General features: G+C 55.1%; 1 protein-coding gene across 1 annotated transcript in view; it reads left to right on the top strand.

The window, feature by feature from the left end:
• TESC (tescalcin) overlaps nucleotides 1–19207 on the top strand; it is a 63188-nt gene extending 43981 nt beyond the window's left edge. The window contains 5 exon segments of the mRNA XM_023559463.2: nucleotides 6518–6657; nucleotides 8435–8496; nucleotides 8600–8707; nucleotides 14005–14052; nucleotides 16446–19207. Coding sequence (XP_023415231.1) covers nucleotides 6518–6657; nucleotides 8435–8496; nucleotides 8600–8707; nucleotides 14005–14052; nucleotides 16446–16523 — 436 coding nt within the window. The 3' untranslated portion in view covers nucleotides 16524–19207.
• Nucleotides 19208–20955: the final 1748 nt, after the last annotated feature.

The raw sequence follows: 20955 nt of genomic DNA, 5'->3' as shown, positions 1-20955 counted from the left end.
AATGCTCGTAAAAAGTCCAGACTTAATAGTGTGACAGGGACTAGAAGGACCCTGGAGGTCATCGTCCCTGGACCTTCTCTTAGCCTGAGACAGGAACCATTCCCAAAGCCAACTCTTCAGACAGGGATTGGACTGGACAATGATAGAAAATGATACTGGTGAAGAATGAGCTTCTTGGATCAAGTAGACACATGAGACTATGTGAGCAGCTCCTGTCTGGAGGGGAGATGAGAGGGCGTAGGGGGACAGGAGCTCGCTGAATGGACACGGGGAATACAGGGTGAAGAGGAGGAGTGTGCTGTCTCATTAGGGGGAGAGCAACTAGGAGTACACAGCAAGGTATATATAAGTTTTTGTATGAGAGACTGACTTGATTTGTAAACTTCCACTTACAGCGTAATTAAAAAAACAAAAACAACCATCCGTTATAGTGGCGGAGATGGGAGGTAGAGGGTGTCTGAGGCCCTGTGGAGGTGTGGGGTGTGGGGACACACTCCCCAGGCTGCTGGACTCATTGGGGCTGGTCATCGTGTTTGCTAATGTCCCAGGCCTGGTGCCCCATGTCTGCAGAGATCACTGAGAAATAGGGAGGACAGGCAGAAAGAGGAAGGAAGGGAATGGGCATGGCCGGGTGATAAGACTGGTACGACTTCCCCGACGGGTTTTGAGTCACGCAATTGTGAACCATTCACGTCTGGTTCTGCCAGTGCTATGGAACCCTGGGGAGATGCCTCCTGTCTTTGAGCCTCACCGGGGACTGTGATTACTGCTCACAGGTTGGGGGCCTGAGGCTGCTCTGCAAGATGCAGAGGCCTTCCTCGGCCTCAGGGGGTGACACCCAGCAGAGAGTGATCAAGAGTTAACCAGGCAATGAGACCAGAAGAGCTAGATGGTGCCCGGCTACAACCGATGACTGCCCTGACAGGGAACACAACAGAGAACCCCTGAGGGAGCAGGAGAGCAGTGGGATGCAGACCCCAAATTCTCATAAAAAGACCAGACTTAATGGTCTGACTGAGACTAGAAGGACCCTGGGGGTCACGGACTGGACAGTGGGTTGGAGAGGGATGCTGGTGAGGAGTGAGCTTCTTGGATCAGGTGGACGCGTGAGACTATGTTGGCATCTCCTGCCTGGAGGGGAGATGAGGGGACTGGTGAAATGGACAGGAAAAGAGAGAGTGGAGGGAGGGAGCGGGCTGTCTAAATAGGTGGAGAGCAATTGGGAGTGTGTAGCAAGGTGTATATGGGTTTTTGTGTGAGAGACTGACTTGATTTGTAAACTTTCACTTAAAGCACAATAAAAATTAAAAAAAAAAAGGTTAACCAGGCAACACAGAGGGAGAGCGCTCTGGGTGAACGGCACAGCACATGCAAAGGCACTCTGGTACCAGGAGCATGGCCATCGTGAGTGGCCAAGAGGAGGCCAAGCATGGTGAATGTGGGGAGGGTAGGGGTTGCATTGTGCGATGCCCCGTAAACCAGCAAGAGGGGCTTGACTTTAACCTGGGGCAGTGGTCGGGGAGGCCCTGGCAGGCATGTAAGGGAACTAGGTGGAGAGTGGAGTCCGTGGGCGGCACGAACAATTAGGACTCGGCTGCTAACCGAAAGGTTGGAGATTTCAGTCCACTCAGAGTTGTCTCAGAAGAAAGGCCTGGTGAGCTACTTCTGAAAAAATCCGCCGTTGAACACCCCAGGGAGCACAGTTCTGTTCTGACACACACAGGGTCGCTGTGAGTCAGGGTCGATGCCACGGTGACTGGTTTAGGTGGAGAGTTGATGGTGGGAGGGGGAAGCGGGGACATGGAGGCCAGCGAGGGGGTTTGTGGTCCTTGGGCCAGCATGGCGAAGGGAAATCGTCAGCAATAGGCTGCTTTCAAGAGAGAGTTGGGGGAGGTGCTAACCCGAGGGGGCAGAGAAGGGCTGTGTCCAGGCGTGGAGGTGAGAGACCCGTCACCACAGGAGTCTTCCGAGCAGTGACCCCTCCTCACAGAGGAAGAAGGTCGCATAGCCTCCGTTGAAAGCCTCACAGTCAGTGGCAGAGGTGGAGTGGAGTTGAGCCCCTCCTCCTTAGTCCTCAGTCTGTCTTGAGGTTTCTGGGGAAGACTCGGCGGTCAGTGCTCTGGAAGCAAGGGCCCGAGTGAGTGCAGAACGGCCCTAGTCCCTGTCTGGGATGATGGTAGGGGGCAGGCAGGCAGCCAAGGGCAGGTGCCAGGGCAGAGATGCCGCTCCTAGTGAGAGTCGACACAGGCTGTTGGGATCTGGAGTTGGAGATGTTGACAGGAAGATGAAAAGTTGGGAGGGCGTATGTGGGTGTGCATGAGGGCTGAATGTGGGTGTGAGTGTGCATCTGGTTGTGAGCACACAGACTTGGACACAGGCATCTGTGAGCATGCTGGTGTCTGGGTGTGATTACGTGAGTGTGGGCTTCTGGGTGTGAGTACACGGGAGTAGACGTGTGTATCTGAGGTATGAGCACACAGTAGTGGATGCATACGTCACTGAGCATGTGGGCGTCTGGGTGTGAGCACACTGGTGTGGACATGTATCTGAGGTGTGAGCATGCAGGCACGGATGCATGTGTCACTGAGCACACAGGTCTCGGGCGTGGGTGCGTGTATCTGGGTGTGAGCACATGGGCGTGGACTGTGGGTGTGAGCAGGCGGGCATGGAGGTGTGTATCTGGGTGTGAGCACGCAGGTGTGGACACCTGCAGCTGGTTGTGAGCACATGGGTGGATGTGTGGCTGTGAACAGGCAGGCGTGGACGTGTGTGTCACTGAGCACACAGGTGTCAGGCGTGGAGGCGTGTATCTGGGTGTGAGCACGCAGGTGTGGACACATGTAGCTGAGTGTGAGCATATGGGTGTGGACGTGTGGCTGTGAACAGACAGGCGTGGATGCGTGTATCTGGGTGTGAGCACATGGGTGTGGACGTGTGGCTGTGAACAGACAGGCGTGGATGCGTGTATCTGGGTGTGAGCACATGGGTGTGGACGTGTGGCTGTGAACAGGCAGGTGTGGATGCGTGTATCTGGGTGTGAGCAGGCAGGTGTAGACGTGCATTACTGAGCAGGGGGGCATCTGGGTGTGACCACCTGTGTGGGTGTGAGCCACCCTGGGAGGGTGCCCTTTTAGGTTGGAGGGGCACAGGGAGCTTTCTGGGGTGTGTGAGAAACATCTGTGTGCTGATTATAGGGCAGGTTGCACAGGTATATCCTTGAACAGTATCTCAAGGTGTCTGCGTTGTACTGTGTGTGGTTTTCTCAAAAATGCAACCCATGGACCGTGGGCTCTTGGCCCTCACTGTGGGAGCTGGGATTCTGGTTCTGGTCAGTCTGCCTTGAGACCCTGAGCTGATCAGGTTGTGCTTTTTTGCTCTCAGGGTGGAATTCAGTGTCTGCTGGCTGTCCCACGTGAGCGGCTGCTTCTGCAAGGACAGGGCGTGGGAAAACAGGCTGGGTTGAGTCGCTCATCTGGTTAGATGACAGCAGGAGGGCGTACCCTGAGCAGGAACCCCGGGGTGTAGGCATCAGGCGGAGGCAAGGGAGACACTCCACCTTGGGTTGGGGTTCATCCGAGAGCTGAGGGAGCCCCAGGAGGGGTTATGCGGGGTCAGGCGTGCATTTTGCAAAGGCCACCTTGGCTATGCAGAGGGCAGGTTGGAGGGTCCGCGGGTGTGATGGATATGGTGGACCCCAGAGGGGAGAGTTGAGGGGACTCCTGAGTCTGGAGCTGGGGCAGCTTATGATAGGCCTGCTTGAGGGGGTCTCAGGGCTGAGAAGAGGCCTGGGCCACCACAGGGAGACTGCCCATGCAGAAATTAGAGGGTGGTTGATGGTTAGTGTCCTGGGACCTCAGCCCTCACAGCTACTTAGAGAAACTGGGTGTGGAAAAGGGGACGTGCCAGGGACTCCGCACTGGCAGCCCAGAAGGCCCCCCGGGGGCGGGGGGCGGTGATTAAGGAAAAGGCATCCCCGGCCCGGACCCAGAGCCAACTCCAGGGCGCAGGTGCGAGCCTGCAGACATCAGGAGAGGGTTCAGGTCGCACCCTTAACACCTGAGAGGAGGCAGGGAGGATTTCATAGGAGGGGCTGGAAATGGGAGTTTCTTTTAAAGAAATACAAGTGTCCTGACACCTTTCAGGAACAGAACAGGGGAAGTGAGAAGCCAGTCTTGGGCAGCAGTTGAGTGGCGTTGATCCCCACCTCCAAGGTCTCCATTCCTTACAGAATAATTGGAAGGTTATGGAGTGGAAAATTTTTCCCTGAATCAGTTACTTGGTATGAAATCCAGAAACTGTCCCGTTCTCACGCCAGGCAGCAGATTTGAATGCAGCCCATCTCCGCCCACCAGTCCTGGCCTTGGGTCCCCCACTCTGGAGCCTGCTGGAAATGAGACTGGATACTGGGTTGGTCTGGCTCTAGGTGGTAACCTTGCTGTACCTCGGTTTCCCTGGTGTCTGTGCTCTCACCACCCTAGGGGACTGTGATGTAGGTCAGCATCAACCAACCAGGGACCCTTGGAACCCTCTCTGGGACTGTCCCATTCTCCCTGGTGCTCAACTTGACCCCTCTTCGCACCCCAGACCACTTGGGAAGGACACGGGCACCAGCTGCAGCAGAAGGCACCTCCCAAGCAGGCCGTTAAATCCGGGGACTGTTTTTATGCCTCACCAGTTCTGTCTGTGCCCTGACAGCCGGCACTTTGAAAGTATTAAAACTGTCAGGAGGATTGGCAGGAAGCTAAGATGGGAAGTTTAAGGGGAGACTGTGAAAGCCCTTGGAGACTGGGCTTCCTGGGTCTCAGGGGTGTTCTCTTCTCGTCTCTAGATTGGAGTTCCGTGGTCCACCTTCCCTATTCCAGGTTGGGATCTACCTCTCTCTGGATAATCTCCTGGAATGGAAACCTGGGGAGAGTGAGACCTGAAAACTGTGAAGTGCGGTAGACACTTGAGGGGCAGGTGATACTTGCTGGGTGGTGAGTGGGACAACTCATTCCTTTAAACTGGGGTCCAGCTGTGACCTCAGACAGGACTCCTGTAAATCCCACACACACTAGCCCTTATCGGTTGGGCTGTTTTTAAGGACCAGCAGGGGAAGAGGACAGCCCTCAGAGAAGCGCCCCAGCAGGCCTCAAGTGCTACAGCGGGTTAGTGATAAGGGCTTGCTAGGAGTGGCTCCCAAAGCTCGCGGGTATGGGTGTCCCCAGGCCATCCTCTCCACAGCGTTTCTTCTCAGCCAGGACACGCAGTGGATGGTTGTGACCGCCCTGCCATTGCTCGTCAGCTGTGACCACCCTGCCTGCTCCTGGTTGGCACACATCTTCTGAGGCCCACTGGGCGCCTGGCACCGTGCCGCTCCTGGCAGACCCAGCATCGGGTCAGCTCCCAGAGTCCCACTGGGACGGAGCCGTCTCCTGCCCTCGCAGGAAAGCACGTCAGCGGGGACAACCCATACCCACCCTCGTTTACTTCTGCGGTTGTCAGCTGCGGTGGAGCTGGTTGCTGACTCACGGAGACCCCGTACACAATGGAACAAAGTGCTGCCCACTCCTGTGCCATTCCCATGATGGGTTGTGGATCAGACCGTTGTGATCCATAGTGTTTTCACTGGCTAATTTTCAGAAGTGTATCTCCAGGCATTTCTTCCTAGTCCTTCTGAGTCTGGAAGCTCTGCCGAAACCTGTTCAGAACAGCATCATAGCCACATGTAAGTCCCCACTGACAACACGGGTGGGGACTGCACATGAGGGGTGTTAGCTGGGACTCAAACCCCGGTCTCCTGTGCAGAAGGTGAGAATTCTGCCATGGAACCATTTCGACCCTTTCCTCATCCATTAAAGCCTTTTAAATCACTGGCAAACTTAGGCACAAAACAACTCGGAGTGGCTTGTGGCTGATCACTATCCTAGAAACTTGAACTGTGATAGACAGCTGGGTTAGCAAACTTTCTGGCCAGAGAGTAAGTATTTATGGCTTTGTGGGCCATTCTCCATTTATCACAGCTACTAAGCTTTGCTTCGAAAGTAGCCAACAATATGTAAGCGAATGGGCATGGATACATTCTAATCAAACTTTATTTATGGACATTGAAATTAGAATTTTATGTAGTTTTCATGTATCATGAAATACTATTATTCTTTTGACCATTTTTCAACCACTTAAAATGTGAAAACCCTTCTTAGCTTGTGGGGTGTGCAAAAATAGGTGCAGGCCAGATGTGGCCTGTGGGCTGTAGTTTGCTCACCTCTGATGTAGAGGAAAAGGTGAGGACGTACTCACATACCTTGGGTGAGTTATTGCCTCAGTTTCCCCGCTTGTGGGCACCCTTCCTGGGCGCTGTCAGATACTCCCTGTCCTATCCCTTGTCACGTGGCTGGGCAGATGTTTGTCTCCCCCCAGACGTGAGCTCTGGGCGGGCAGGGGCTGGGCTTTAACCTCCTGGTGGGCAGAGCACAGGCCCAGAAAGGCGAGCCCTTGTGAGCTGTGCGCAACGACATCTCCCTGGTTGCTCCCATAGGAACCTGCGCAAGGGGCCCAGCGGCCTGGCCGACGAGATCAACTTCGAGGACTTCCTGACCATCATGTCCTACTTCCGGCCCATCGACATCTCCATGGATGAGGAGCAGGTGGAGCTGTGTCGGAAGGAGAAGCTGAGATGTGCGTATCCCTGAGTGCCCCTGCCCCAGCTCTCCTGGCCCACACCGGGGGGTGGGGGCGGAAGGCAGAGAAATGCTGGAGACACCCCCTTTACCCCATCCCACCCCCTGCGTCCCTAGCATGGCCCAATTTGCAGCACCAGGTGGTTTCCCTCCTCCTGAGGTCCCGCCCAGTGTCCTCATCATGAGTGTTTCTGAGCAGTTTGTGGTTTTCGGGGACCTGAGGTATAGGAGAAGGTGTGGGGTGATGCGGTTCACACAGACCTCCTTTGAAATCCAGCCCTTCCACTTAGTGGCTGTGTGGCCTTGAGGCCGAGCTCCGAGTCCTTGCCTGGAACATGGATATGTGACAGTGGACATGCAGGATGCTTCTGAGGGCCTGCAAGGGTCTCACACAGCCTGGCTGGTCCCAGCCTGGTGCACAGTTGGTGCTCCCTGAAAGCCACTTTCCTCCACTCCGTGTTTCCTGAGCTGGCTGCCGGGCTCACACACAAGACCTCCTGGGTGGGGCCCAAGATCCTGTCGGCCCTGGAGATGCTGGCACTGGTTCTCTTGGTGCCTGGGCGTGTTAGGTTGTGATCCCAGCCCTAAGTGGTGGCCCACTTCACCCCGTCCCCCCCACTATGGCCTTTCCCATGACATCTTCCTGCCCCACCCCAAGGATCAGCTCTATTTAGCTCTGGAATGTGTCTGTGGGGGCTCGTGGGAATTGCTGTCCTACGAGGCTCTGGCCCAGCTTCTCATCTGCTCCTGAGGGCCAGATCAGGGTGACTGGGGCTGTGGCATCATGGCCGAGTCAGTGGACAGACTCCAGTCCAGTCCCTGGGTCCCCCCAGTGGGGTGGCCACAGGCAGGCACCTTAACTCCTGCGAGCTTCAGCAGCTTCGCCTGGGGTGGGGCTCAGGGCAGCCCTGGTCTCAGGGTGCACGGGGATCAGATGAGAAGATACCTCTGCACGGGGCAGGCAGCTGGTCAGCACGCCGTAAGTGCCAGTGCAGAGAACTAGGAGAGCTGGGGCCTGGGGCTCCCTGAGGCTGGGTCAGGGTCAGGGGCCCACCTCCCCTTCAGCCAGGGTCGGGGGGCCACCTCCCCTTCTGCTCTGGCTGGTGTTGCGTTGTGGGCCGGGGGCCCCTGGAATGTCAGGAAGGAGCCACGTGGTGTCGCTGAGAGTGGGGTAACCAGAGAAGGGCTAATGCCCCCACCTGCCATTGGGTGGCTACTCAGACCAGCAGGGATCCGGCATGTGGGGCGCTGGGTCCGTGATCCTTCCACCAGGCCGCAATGGCCGGCCACCCTCCTGTGTCTGTAGGGAATGACAGTTTGAAAACAACGTAGACTTGGCTTGGTATTAACTGTTACATGTCATACGTGGTTGCAGTATGCCAGCCGATCACCAGGTCCTAACTCCACTGGCTTTGGCTCTCTGGATGCTTGCAACTACACCAACACTGCAGTTATTCTAGTTTATAGAAGGGGAAACTGAGGCCCAGTGACGTTAGGTTGTTCGCCCGAGGTCACCCAGCTAGGGAGTAGTCAGTCTGGTCTCGTGGCCTGTGCCCTCGGACCCTATGGCTTTGGCATTTGGGGCTCATTATTGGGGTCTTTTGCTCCATTTGCTAGGGATTCCGGGGGAGATGGCAGCTGTGGAGGAAGGTAGGGGGAGCAGAAGGACTGGGCCCGCCCTCCCGTGCAGGGCTTTGAGGGGAGGGCAGGGCGCATGGCCAGCTGCTGGGCCCCTCCTGACCGAGTCCCCTCTCTCTGCCCTCCCCGCTCCCCAGTTCTATTCCACATGTACGACTCGGACAGCGATGGCCGGATCACCCTGGAAGAATATCGAAATGTAAAGTGTGCTCCCTCGCCTGCCCCGGCTCCTGGCACCCCCCCACCCCGCGGCCTTGGTGGAGGCCCAAGTTCCTGGTTGGTCTCTGCCCCCCATCCCTCAGGTGGTCGAGGAGCTGCTCTCAGGAAACCCCCACATTGAGAAGGAGTCAGCTCGCTCCATTGCAGACGGGGCCATGATGGAGGCTGCCAGCGTCTGCGTGGGCCAGATGGTGAGCACTGTCTGTGGGTGGGAGGGAGAAGGCCAGCCCCCTTACCTGTGCCTTCTCGTGTAATCTTCATCACCAGCTTCATCATCACTGTTGTTATCCCCATATTATAGGCAAGAACAATGAGGCACTTTGAGGTTAGAGGTCGTGCCTAGCACTTAGCTAGTAAGTGGCAGAGCCAGGGTGGAGGCCACGGCCTTTCCTGTATGGATGTCATCTCCACACGGTGTCTGGACCCTACTGTTAGTTAGCGTTTATCCCCCAAGTGCAAACGGCCTTCAGGGAACTTGCCCTATCCTCTTCCCAGCGGCTAGGCTATCAAGATCCTCACTTTGCAGATGGGGAGACCGAGGCCAGGGGTGAAGGGAGGTGTCCAGGTGCATGGCTAGGATGGTGAGCTGGGTCTGTGTCCTCCAAGGCTGGTCTCAGACCTGGCTGTGCCCAGGCCATTCAGCTTGTGGAAATGGCGCAAGAATCCCAACTAGCCGCTGCACAGAGCAGGGCCGCTCAGGACAAGTCAGCCTCCCTAACACCACCCTGCCCCCCATGTTGAGCCCCGCTTATACCCACACTCAGTGTCTCTTCTTCTCTCTGGGACCTGGAGATGGGAACGACGGGCTTGAATCCAAGAAGCCACCCACCCATCTCCACCTCAGCGCTGCCTGCTAGCTCAGGGACTGCCTTACCCTTTGTGTAGTGTGTGTTCCCAGAAGGTCTGTGGGGGCGCGGGCCACAGGGGAGCTGTGCGAGCAGGGGCACAGTGTTGTGACCCGGGCATGTAGGCACGGCCTCCAGAGCCTAGGCAAGGAGCTCACAGAGAGCACTCGGGACGGTGCCGGGTCCTGGTCGGTGTCCGGCACAAGCGAGCTTTAAGTAACTTATTTACTAACAAATGGTTCAGATGGGGATTTTGGGCCTAGGACAGCGTCAGATCCTGGCCCGGGGCTGTGCCAAGAGCTGGCATGGGGGCTGCAGAAGAGAGGGCCTCAGCGTTCAGGCCATGTACACTGCGGAGGGTGAAAGGTACCCCAGCTAGCCCTAAAACAGACATGAGAGCATCTTGGCAGACTTCTTTGGCTGAGGTTGGCTGGAGGAGCTTTTCCCAGGTGTCCCCATTGGCCGAGGCAGGAGGTCTGAAGTAGAGCTGTGGTGAGGACGATGGGTGGCAGGAACCAGGGGGCATGTGGACATGCACCGACTCTCGAGACTTGTCAGGGCCGCGTTAGTGTAGAAATGGTGGTGCCAATTCCTAGAACCATGGTTTCGGGCTTGCTGGTCAACTCGGTCAAGTAGAGCAGGGTGTGACATTTGGGGCCAGATAGTTCTTTGTTGTGAGGGGCTGTCCTGGGCATTGTGGGCTGTTGAGCAGCATCCCTGGCCTCTACCCATTCAATGCCACTACCACACCCCAAGTTGTGACAGCCAAAACATCTCCTGACATTTTAAACTCTCCCCAGGGGGGGATCAGTGGGGATTCATGCTTGGACCACATTAGAGGCTGCTGCTGGACTGTGCTTTCTGTGGGTGAGTCCTCAGCGGCTCTCTGAGGCCAGCGCTGTGGTCAGGCGCCGTAGGCCACTACACTGATCCCCTGAGGGGGGTGTAGGCAGGAAGGTCTGCAGTGTGCCCCCTGCCGTGTGCTGACCGTATAACATGCACAGGTGAGGTGCTAAGCACTTCATGTGCCTGTTTCATAGATTTTTATCCTCTTTTTACTGGTAGGGAAACTGAGGCTGAGAGCACAGGCAGAATTTCAGGGGTTTGTGTTCTGTACTGGGCACAATGGACTCACCCTGAGGGGCCGGGTCCAGCCCTGACACAGCAGCCAGAGCCCACAGGAACCCACAGTGGCATCTTGATGGCCTTTGCTTACTGACACTCCCACCTCTTGGCTTCTGTGGATTTAACGTGGCTGCTTCTCCAGACACTTAATGGCTTTGCGAAGCTTACTGTAGCCTGGAGGGGAGCTGCATTCATGCTGGCACCTGCTGTGTGCCTGGCCTGTCACTGAGGGGCGGTGATGGCAGGCTCGGGCCCATCCCCAGAGGCAAGGGTCTGTGGTCATTTTATTGACCTCTGTTTTATCTGTCTGGTTCTCAGGCCCAGGGTGAGGTGGTCTGGCTTTGGTGAAACCACTCTGCTCAGCACATTAACTGCTGCAGAACAGGGCCGGTGACCTCAGTGGGGAGAGCAGGGATCCCCCGCCGGGCTGCTGAGCCAGACTCTGCTTGATTTAATTAAGCTCTCCTTCTCTAAACGGCTCCCCTTCCCTTTCTAGTTGGAACTGGCGACTGTTTTCTTAATTTGCTGTAGTAAAATCCTTGGCAGCTGGCAGCTGCTGATCTCCATAAAACCCACACCACCTCGGAAGCTGCGGTATTTTGGGAGCTGGTGCCTGACTTCCCAGGTGTGTGTCTTGTTCCCTGTGTGGGTCCAGCATGTCCTGGTGTCCACGTACTCCTCCTGTGGCCAAGACGGGCCCATGGAGCCAGAGGGGGCAGCAGCTGTGACGCTGAAAGCTCACGTACCCCTCTCTTTAATTTGTGGGTCCTGTGTGTGCCACTAAGATGTTTCCTTGTGTAAACATGGACCATGTAAGCACAGCAGCATGTGCACAGCGTATGTCCGGGGGTGAGAAGCCACAGCAGTTGAATACTACCTGCCTCTGAGGACACTTACGTGCCTGGACCATGCAGCCCACCAGAGATGGGTGATCCATCATCCCGCTGTGATGGACCGCCACAGCTAGTTACTGACGGGCAGGGATGCCTTTAGCTGCTTTCTCTGCGGAATACATCTTGTGGTTGGAGGATGGGCAGAGCTGGGGGTCCTTTGCTGGGATTGCAGCCTGGGGACGTTCCTGCCCCAGTCCCCTCACCCTCCTCCTTCCACCGTGTGGCCCCCTCCAGCCCTGGACGCCGGCCAGTGGGGCCTTGTCTATAATTAGTTCTCTCTGGTGCCCAGGGAATCTGGGACGGGAAGAGCAGGGCAAAAGGAGCCCTCCGGGACAGGGCCGGCCCAGGCCATCCAAGAGCTGGCTGTTTTTGTTAACAACAACGACAAGATTAGGAGTTTGATTGTTCTGTTTAAAAAAATCTGTATATAAGGCAGAATTTCAATTTTTTGAAGGATCCAGACTTGCTGAACCTATTTAGGCTCAAAGAGTCCCCGAGCCTAGGGGCCTGAGTTGCTTTTCAAACCTTGAATTGAAACTATGCCCTGATGTCACCTTTAAGCTAAATAATAGTTTAGTCCAAAGAGTGAAGATTGCTACCCTTGAGTATTGCATTAAAAAAAAAAAAAAAAATTACGTAACACCAAAGGGTCAAAGCTATTTTAAAAAGTACGTGAGAAGGTTGGGGCGAGGCAGGGAGTTTAAGTAAATGGAAGTAAAACTAGAACAGAAATAACACAAATTTGACACAGTGTGAAGAATGTAGCCAGTGTCACTGGTCATTGTCTCTAGGACCTGTGGAATGGGAGCAGGTTTTGCTGTGTATATTTTCACCAAAAATAAACTTAAGTATTGCAGAGTAAAAGTATAAGAAACCAAAAAGGGTGCAGAATCTTGCCAGTAGCACATTGCTGCACAGACCCGGAGCCACTCCATCACTCACCAGCTGGACAGGCACCTTCAGTGCTCCTCAGTGTCCTCGTCTGTGAAATGGGAGCAAGAACAGGACTCGCGTCCTGGGGCTGTTGCGAAGTCTGCGTGAGCTAATGTGAATGCCGATGACAACATTTGTAAAGCACTGTGGACGTGCCTGTCACAGCGAACACCTAGAGGGCACCTACTGTTACTTTCGTAAACGCACATTGTGAAAAACGTCAGTGAGGTACCCAAAGTGAAGCGGGTCTCCCCCTGCCCTTCTCCCCGCCCGCGCCAGGCCCCCGCCCTAAAGGGGCCCACTGTTGGCAGGTTTTTTTCTCGACACATGGCACCATATAAATGTATGTTTTTTTCATTTTTATTCAAACAGAATGGGATTTAACTGGTGGCTTTTCCTCTGTTGCATACCTGACCCCACGTCCCCACACGGATGTGGTGGTGGTCTGGTGAGCGCGTGTGGAAACCCCCCACACGCACGCAGGGCCTGCAGATGTCATGTGGCTCCATGGTCTTCCACTCTGTGTGTAGATTTTGGAGCATTTTCCATATCAGATTGTATAGCTTGACCTTTTCTTAAGGGTCGCGTGGTCACCAATAGCGCAAATGATCAAGATGTGTCGCGGGTCTTCTACAGACAGACACCTGGGATGTCAGCTGTGCTTTCACTGTCACACAGGGTACTTGCAGGGCTGATGTTTTCAAAGGCTTGGTTGTGCCTGAGCCTGAGAGTCGGTGTTTAAGGGACAGCAACCCCCCCTTTATCATCACATAGGGCTCCCACGTACCAAAGCAGGAGAGACGCAGTTGGAGACTGGCTGTGCCAAGCAGACTGGCAGGGAGAGGCTCCTGAGTAAGGCCAAGCCCGCCTTGTGTCCACACTCTGGCCCTTATCATGGTGACTCACTGGACTGGGAAGGGTGGGTGGCCTGGCCAGCCCCTTTATCCTTGTGCCCCTTTCCCCAGCGCCCAGGGAGCTTAGATTAGCCTAGAGCTAGTTGTTATCAGAGTCCCTGGGTGGTGCAAATGGTGAAGTGCTTAGCTGCTATCTAGAAGGTTGGAGGTTCAAGCCCACCCAGAGGCACCTTGGAAGAAAGGCCTGGCCATCTACTTCTGAAAAATCAGCCCTCGAAAACCCTATGGAGTTCAGTTCTGCTCCGACACACACGTGGTCGCTGTGAGTCAGAGTCGAGTCAACTGTAGTTCTTATCACCACAGGAGGGTCAAGGCAGGACTGAGGAAATGGCAGGAGGGGCTTTTGGTGGCTGGGTTGCTGGACACTGGTGGCGTGAGGCGGGCAATTTGGGGAAGGAGAGCCCCTGTGCCTCCCTGGTCAACTTCCACCTTCTCTTTCCACCTTGATCCACTGACCATGGCCCGGTGTTGAGGCTCGGTGCGCGGTGAGGGGAGGGTATGAGCCCAAGTCCCATGTTGCTGACGCTCTGGGTGGGCCACACCCAGCCCTCCACCCACCCTGCAGCCAGCGAGTGAGGATGGGAGTTCAAGCCTCCTGGCTCTTCTTCCTGTGTGTGCTGGTGGCAAACAATCTAGAACCACCTCCCTCCGATGCTGCCTGAATAGTCCCAGCTGTTTGCTTCTAGGGGAGGGGAGAGGAGGGGAGAGAGGGTGGGTCTGGCTGAGGTCCAGCGAGGACCCAGGGTCACTCACGTCTGTCCTTTGCTTTCATCCGCAGGAACCTGACCAGGTGTACGAGGGGATCACCTTCGAGGACTTCCTGAAGGTGTGTGTCTGGGAGGAGCGTGCGGGGGTGGGGGGCAGTGGCAGGGTTGGGGCTGAGGGGGGAGCCTCCAGTCAGGAAGACAGGCATCTTGGCGGGAAGGGGTCAGAGCCTCAGCACGGCCTTTGAAACAGTCTAAACTGGTTGTAGCCATTTTTACCGGAAAGATAATATCGACGCGTGGCCAGGACAAATGAAGTAGCACCAACAGAATACGGCGAAACCAGTTTCTTTCCCGCCTGGCATCCCGGTCCCCTCTCAGGAGCAGCCCGGATGACAGGTGGTGTTGCTTCTGGACATTTCCCTGTGTATAGGACAGCCTTTTCTCACTAACAGATGGCAACAGTCCATACACACAGTCCGCCCCTGCTTTCCTCACTTGCTCTGTCTTGTGGATCGTTTAAGGTCCCCAGCTGTGGGCGTCCAGTTTCAAGATGGCTGCACACACTGCCTGCTGCCCCCACTTGACTACCTGGCCCCACCAGGGGACACCGTCTGGGCCTCTGCTGTTACAGACCCGGCTCAGGCTTAGGAATGAGGCCACTTCCCACGCTGTGAGGGACAAGAGTCCACTCTGTCTGACGTTCCCAATAACAGTGTCCCCAAGCCCTTGTCGGGACTTGATCAAGACAAGGAAGTTGGGGAAAAGCCATTCTCACAGTAGAGCAGGACAGAGCGTAGGTCCCGGTCCAGTTGGAGGAACTCGGGCGACCAGGCCGCACTCAGTCTCCACGGAGGGGGCCAGGTGGGCTCATGCCCACAGTAGGCCAGGGACTTAGCTGGGCACAGCCCTGTGGAGCCAAGGCCAAGCAGCTCAGTCTGGGCTCTACTGAAGCTGGCGCCATCACCAGGCAGGTCACCAGCAAACAGATGGAGGAGTGGTGGGGGGCAAGGGGTAGAGCAAACCCTGTGTCCTGAGGCAAAGGCTGGACCTGGACTGTTGGCAGGAGGTGGGCCGCCTCCTCCATCCCATGCAACAGCCCCTGCTTCAGGGCTGGGCAGGGAGAGGAAGGAGAAGCTGTGTTTGTACCACAAGGTCACTCTGGCTGTTGTGAGGCCTGCTGTCTGGGAAGCGATGCACTCAGGGAAGGAATTAGGAGACAGGAGGTTGGGGGAGGCGGAGGAGGAAGGGATTTCTTCCTTAAGCCAGAAGGTGGAATGGGATGGTTTTGCCTGAGAACAGCTTCCTTCCCTGGAAGGCTGGCCGCTGCCTCCTGCTGCCTCTCTAGTGCCCCAAGCCCAGTCCTGTTGCCCCGGCCCTCCCTTTCTCTGGAGCCCCCACTGCCCAGCATCTGTGGCGGCCGTATAGCCTACCTGGCATTTAGCAGAACCACTCTGGGCACCTGCCCCGGGCGTCTGGATATCTGTTCCTGGAACACGTTGCCCCACAACGAAGGAAGCAGACTTGCTCTCCTCCCCGTCCTCCAGCCCGCGGAGCATGCAGGAGACCACTGAGCATGGGGTGGGGCGGGGGGGGGGGCTCGGGCAGCGTGACGTTATGGGGCAAGAAGTGCCTGGAGGCATCCCTGTCACCAGGGTGCCAGTGAAGCACAGATTCCCCCGTTCCAGCTTCCTGGCTGTCCCCAGAGAGGCTGAGAGTGACAGCTGGAGCCTTTGAAGTTCTTGCCTGAGCAGAGAGACCCTGAAGTCACCGCCCACCAAGCAGCTCCTTCCTGCTCCCCCTTCCCCTCATGGTGTCCTGGGCCCTGTTTGGCCAAGACGCCGGCAAGAGCACAGTCGTGGGAGCGAGGAGGCCTTATAACGTGGGTCAAAGAGTTGTGTAGCCTAGATGCACGCTAGGGCGCTGGCCGGGTCAGGTTGTGCTGGTGGTGCTGCTACCAGGTATATGGTCACGGACGTGGCCTTTGGGGAGAAGTCACCTTTCCTGGGCGTGATTGCTCATCCCAGGAAAGTTATGAAAACCAAACTCTCGCGACCTTTACATTGACGCCGACAGCCTAATGGAGCCTCACGTTCGCACAGCTCTCCCCTGAAGATTGAGTCCGCAGCATTGGGTGGACTGGGCAACACAAGTGGCGGCTCCCCCTGTCTACAGATAAAAAGGGGGGTGGTTAACGAGGCCAAGTTGTTCGCGTGAACACCGCAGAGCCTGAAGTGGTGGGTGGGGTTCCAGTGACTTCTTCAGCTCCGAGCTCCGATACAATTCTTCCCAATACCTGGCCGTGACAATCTCACAAAGAACCCAAACGTCAGTGCCAGGTTAACCAGCGAGCAAGACCCAGATGGAAATGTTTCTTCCTCACCTGGCTCAGTGCTGTAACCCAACCCTTGGCGCTCACCTGCCCAGAAGGTCTCAGCCAGCCAGTCGAGGAGGAGGGCGGGTGGTGGCAGCAACTGGGGACCAGGGCCTCTGATGGCACCCTGTCCTATTGCAGATCTGGCAGGGGATCGATATAGAGACCAAGATGCACGTCCGCTTCCTGAACATGGAGACCATGGCCCTTTGCCACTGACCCGCCGCCACCACCACCACCGATCCACTCCACGTTGCAACGGGGATGCTCCCCGAGTGGCCTTGAGCAGCTATGGCCGCGGGCCGGCGGGGGCCTTCCGCCGCACCTCCTGTAAACCACCACCTACTCGTCTGCTCCCTCGTCTGCGCCGTGTTCTGTAGGGTGTGCTAGGTGGGACTGCTGTTTTTACCTCCAATAAAACCTGGGTTTGTTACTGAGAGCAGAGTCCCTGTCTGTTCTTCACTCCGGCCTGCAGCCTGGCCGTTTGGTGGAGCCAGCCTGCATGAGCAAAGCATGCAATGGCTGGTGTGGAGGACAAAGATTTGCCCCCTTTATTATTTCCAGTGTTCTGGGGTTTATTTTGGGTTTATTTCAGAGTGCCAGCTGCTTTCCTCGCATAAATGCTGGAGGCCCGTCTGCCTTCTTAATCCCAGGCAGTAAAATAAGGAACAGCCCCTAACACAGGCCAGTGGATCAGAGGGCCTCCTGGAGGGGCTGGGGTGGGCGTGGGGCTGCTTCTGACCACGTGTTCAGACGGGTGGAGGAAGCGCAGTGATTTGTGAGCTCACCAGAGACTGGGACTCAAGGCCTGCTGGCCGACTCCAGACCCTGGCTCTTAACCACGGGGGTCTGCCCAGCTGGGTCTTGGGAGCTCTTTCTGGCAGGACAGGGCCGCAGCAGGGCCCGTGGCTGCCATCTGTCTGCCTGCAGCATAAGTGGAAGCGGCAAAGGCCACACACAGCAGGGGAGGCTCATCACTCGGAGTTGCAGGCATCTGCCCAGGTAAGTGTCTCCAGCGGCTCCTCTTCTTACCTTCTGATTCAGAGATGGGCTGGGGGGGACAAAGAAACAAGGTCTGTACTTTGGTTGACGCAGCCTGTGAGTCTACAAGGGTGCGCGCAGGCGGGACAGGCGTAGCTGGTGGCGCACTATGTGTGGCTTCCAGGGTGACCTGCTGGGCAGTTATTTCTGATCGTCCTGCGTGGCTGGTGGACGGCAGTGGTTGTTCAGTGGACACAGTGGTCCCATCGTGACTGGAGGCTAATATTTATTTTCTAGGCCTTGTTCTGGTAGTTGCATTTATAGTGCACGGCTCTTTTCTTGACACTAGCCGGGAGGTGCCTTTCCAGCTTTCCAAGAACATGCTCTTGGTAACTGGCAAGTGCTGTTGTTATTTGCAGTCTTAAACTTTTAATTTGTAGCTTTAATAAGTATGTGCTTCATTTTATTTTTTCTAAAGCAGTAGGTCACACATTCGGTTCAGCATTTCAAAGGAACAGAAAGGCACACCTTGGAATCTCTGGCTCTTGCCCCTGGGTACCCAGTCGCCCTTCTCAGAGGCAACCACGTTAACCCCTTTCTCAGTCATCCATCCAGAGGTGCTTTATACATCTATAGTTGTTGTTAGCAGCTGTCATCAAGTTGGCCTGTGTCACGGTGAATTGCGTACAACCAGATCAGACCATTGTGCTCCGTAGGGTTTTCATTGGCTGAAATCTTTTGGAAGTAGTTTGCCGGGCCTTTCTTCCAAGGCGTTGCTGAGTGGGTTTGAACTGCCAGTTTTTGGTTAGTAGCTGAGTGCAAACCATTTGCACCACCCAGGGACCTCAGTTTCTTTATGCATAAAATACAGACAATAGTATTTGTCTGCCTGTGAGACTCAAATGGGTTGACAGTCTGAAAGGATTCATGTGAAAAGCATGTCATGGTTATTAATAACACCAAACATGTATAGGGAGCCCTGGTGGTCATGAGCAGTGATTAAGAGCTTGGCTGCTAACCAAAAGGTCGGCTGTTCGAATCCACCAGCTGCTCCTTGGAAATCCTATGGAGCAGTTCTGCTCTGTCCTATAGGGTCAGCATGAGACAGAACCAACTCGATGGCAATGTTCCCCCCCCCCCCATAAATGGTAAACACTTAGGTTTGAAATACCTGCTTTGTGGGTTTTAGTGGAAACTTCTGAATGAGAGGAAAAGGCCCAGGAGAAGCTCAACCTGAGCAGCCCTCCCACTTTAGGTTTCTTCTGGTGCAGCCCATAAGCCTAACCACCCTGACACTGTTCTATGCACAGTGACTCATGATTTTAGCTGAAAACGCACTGAGCCCAGGGCACGGTGGGAACACCTCCTGCCACGGTGACCGGAGCTGTGCAGCCGTAGGCACGGGAGGCAGAAGCAATGCTGTGTGTTTCCCCGAGGCTCTGCTGTTGACTAAGGCTCTTCTGCGAGCTCTCAGCGCTTCCTCCCCCAAGTGAGGTGTCTGAGATGATTGTAGGTGTTACGTGGCTGAATATATACTCTAACAGTTATATCCTTGTTTTAATATGTGTAAGAAAAAAATAACTTTGTATCACATCAGTGAGGCCACAGTGTTGCTTTTGTTGCCTGCCGTAGTTGGCCCCTGACTCGTGGTGACCCCATATACAACAGGATGAAACCCTGTCTGGTCCTCCGCTATCCCTGTGATTGGTTGCAGGTCAGACCATTGTGATTTGTCATTGGCTGATTTTCACAAGGAGATCACCAGGTCTTTCTTCCTAGTCTTAGTTTGGAAGCGTTGTCAAAACCTGTTCAGCATCGTAGCAACACACAAGCCTCCGCTGACAGATGGGTGGTGGCTGCATGTGCTTAGGATGAAAGTAGGTATTTAAATTTTAAAAAGTAAGTTAAAGTAGGTATTTAAATTTAAAAAACAAAGCTGTGAGGTGAGGTAAGGGAAATATTAGTAGACAGAACAGAAAGCCTGATGGTGGCAATCAGACAGCCCTCGTCACTTGGTTGACATGCACAGTGTCTGAGGTGGGTGTTACTACATTCGTTTTACAGATGAGAACACTAAGGCGGAGAGAATCTTGCCCGGGCTCTCCTTGTTAGTAAACACATGGCAGAATGGACTGGGCTGGGGTGGGAGCCAGCCCAGACCCTGACTCCACCCTAGGCTCCTCTGTGCACTCACAAACCTGGGCCTCTGCCTCCACTTTTTTTTTTTTAATTGTGCTTTAAGGGAAAGTTTACAAATCAAGTCAGTCTTATATATACCTGGCTAGGTACTCCTAGTTGCTCTCCCCCTAATGAGACAGAACATTCCTTTTCTCCACCCTGTGTTTCTACGTCCATTCAGCCAGCTTCTGTCCCCCTCTGCCTTCTCAGCTCCCCTCCAGACAGGAGCTGCCCACATAGTCTCATGTGTCTACTTGATCCAAGAAGCCCACTCCTCACCAGTACCATTTTCTATCTTACAGTCCAGTCCAATCCCTGTCTGAAGAGTTGGCTTCGGGAATGGTTCCTGTCTTGGGGTAACAGAAGGTCTGGGGACCATGATCTCCGGGGTCCTTCTAGTCTCAGTCAGACCATTAAGTCTGGTCTTTTTACTGGAATTTGGGGTCTGCATCCCAGTGCTATCCTGCTCCTTCAGGGATTCTCTGTTGTGCTCCCTGTCATGGTAGTCATCGGTTATAGCTGGGCACCATCTGGTTCTTCTGGTCTCAGGCTGATAGAGTCTATGGTTTATGTGGCCCATTCTGTCTCTTGGGCTCATACTTACCTTGCATCTTTGGAGTTCTTCATTGTCCTTTGCTCCATGTGGGTTGGGACCAACTGTTGCATCTTAGATGGCTGCTTGCTAGCATTTAAGACCCCAGATGCCATTCTCCAAAATGGGATTCTGCCTCCACTTTTAACTGCCCTGACAAATGGGCCATTACAGGCAGCAGGTTTAGTCTCTCCAGGTTCATGAGAGAGCCCTCTAAAGCCCTGTCCAGAGGATGGGTGAAATGTCTGATGTTCAGAGCAGTGGGTCAGGGGTGAGACCTGGTTTCCACCCTCAAGGGCTGGCATGTGGTGGGAGAGAGAAACCCCAGAATATGAATCAGAGTGCAGATAGTGTCCTGGGAGGAAGTGGGTGTGAGCCCCTCAGTCCTCCTCAGGCCTTGCCCTGCTGCTCCTCACTGTGCTGGCAGGGAAAGGAGGGGCCCTCTGGTTTCTGGTCGCCCGGAGAGCAAGTCTAGAAATTCGCTGACGGCCTGCGGGGTGGGGGACGTGAAGGCTAGTAGCCCTTGTTGGGAAGTGTGTCAGAAAGCACCTCCCGTGCAGCAGGGCCGCCCTCCCCTCTCCCCTTGCACCTGCCCTTTCCTGAGTCGCTGAGACCACAGTGTAACCGAGCAGCGGGGTGGCTGGCACAGGCACCACAGGCCCCAGGTTTTCTGGGACTCTCTCCCAATTTGCTTCAGTTTTGTTGTCTTCAACAAAGGCAGTTCATTAATGTGAATTTTTTTTTTATAAATAATAAATAATGTTCTGTTGGCCCCTGGGCCCTGAGTTCCAGTTGGGAGATGTGGTCACCATGGGCACGTGTCAAACGTTTCCATTCGCTTAGACACTGAGGGCCAGCCTAATGGCTTTGATGATTCAGGCCACTGCTTACCTAAACAAC

This window comes from Loxodonta africana, chromosome 19 (genome assembly GCF_030014295.1).
Source record: "Loxodonta africana isolate mLoxAfr1 chromosome 19, mLoxAfr1.hap2, whole genome shotgun sequence".
Classification (NCBI taxonomy): domain Eukaryota; kingdom Metazoa; phylum Chordata; class Mammalia; order Proboscidea; family Elephantidae; genus Loxodonta; species Loxodonta africana.
The sequence above is the reverse complement of the archived record's forward strand: the minus strand, read 5'-3'. Positions and strand labels throughout refer to the sequence as shown.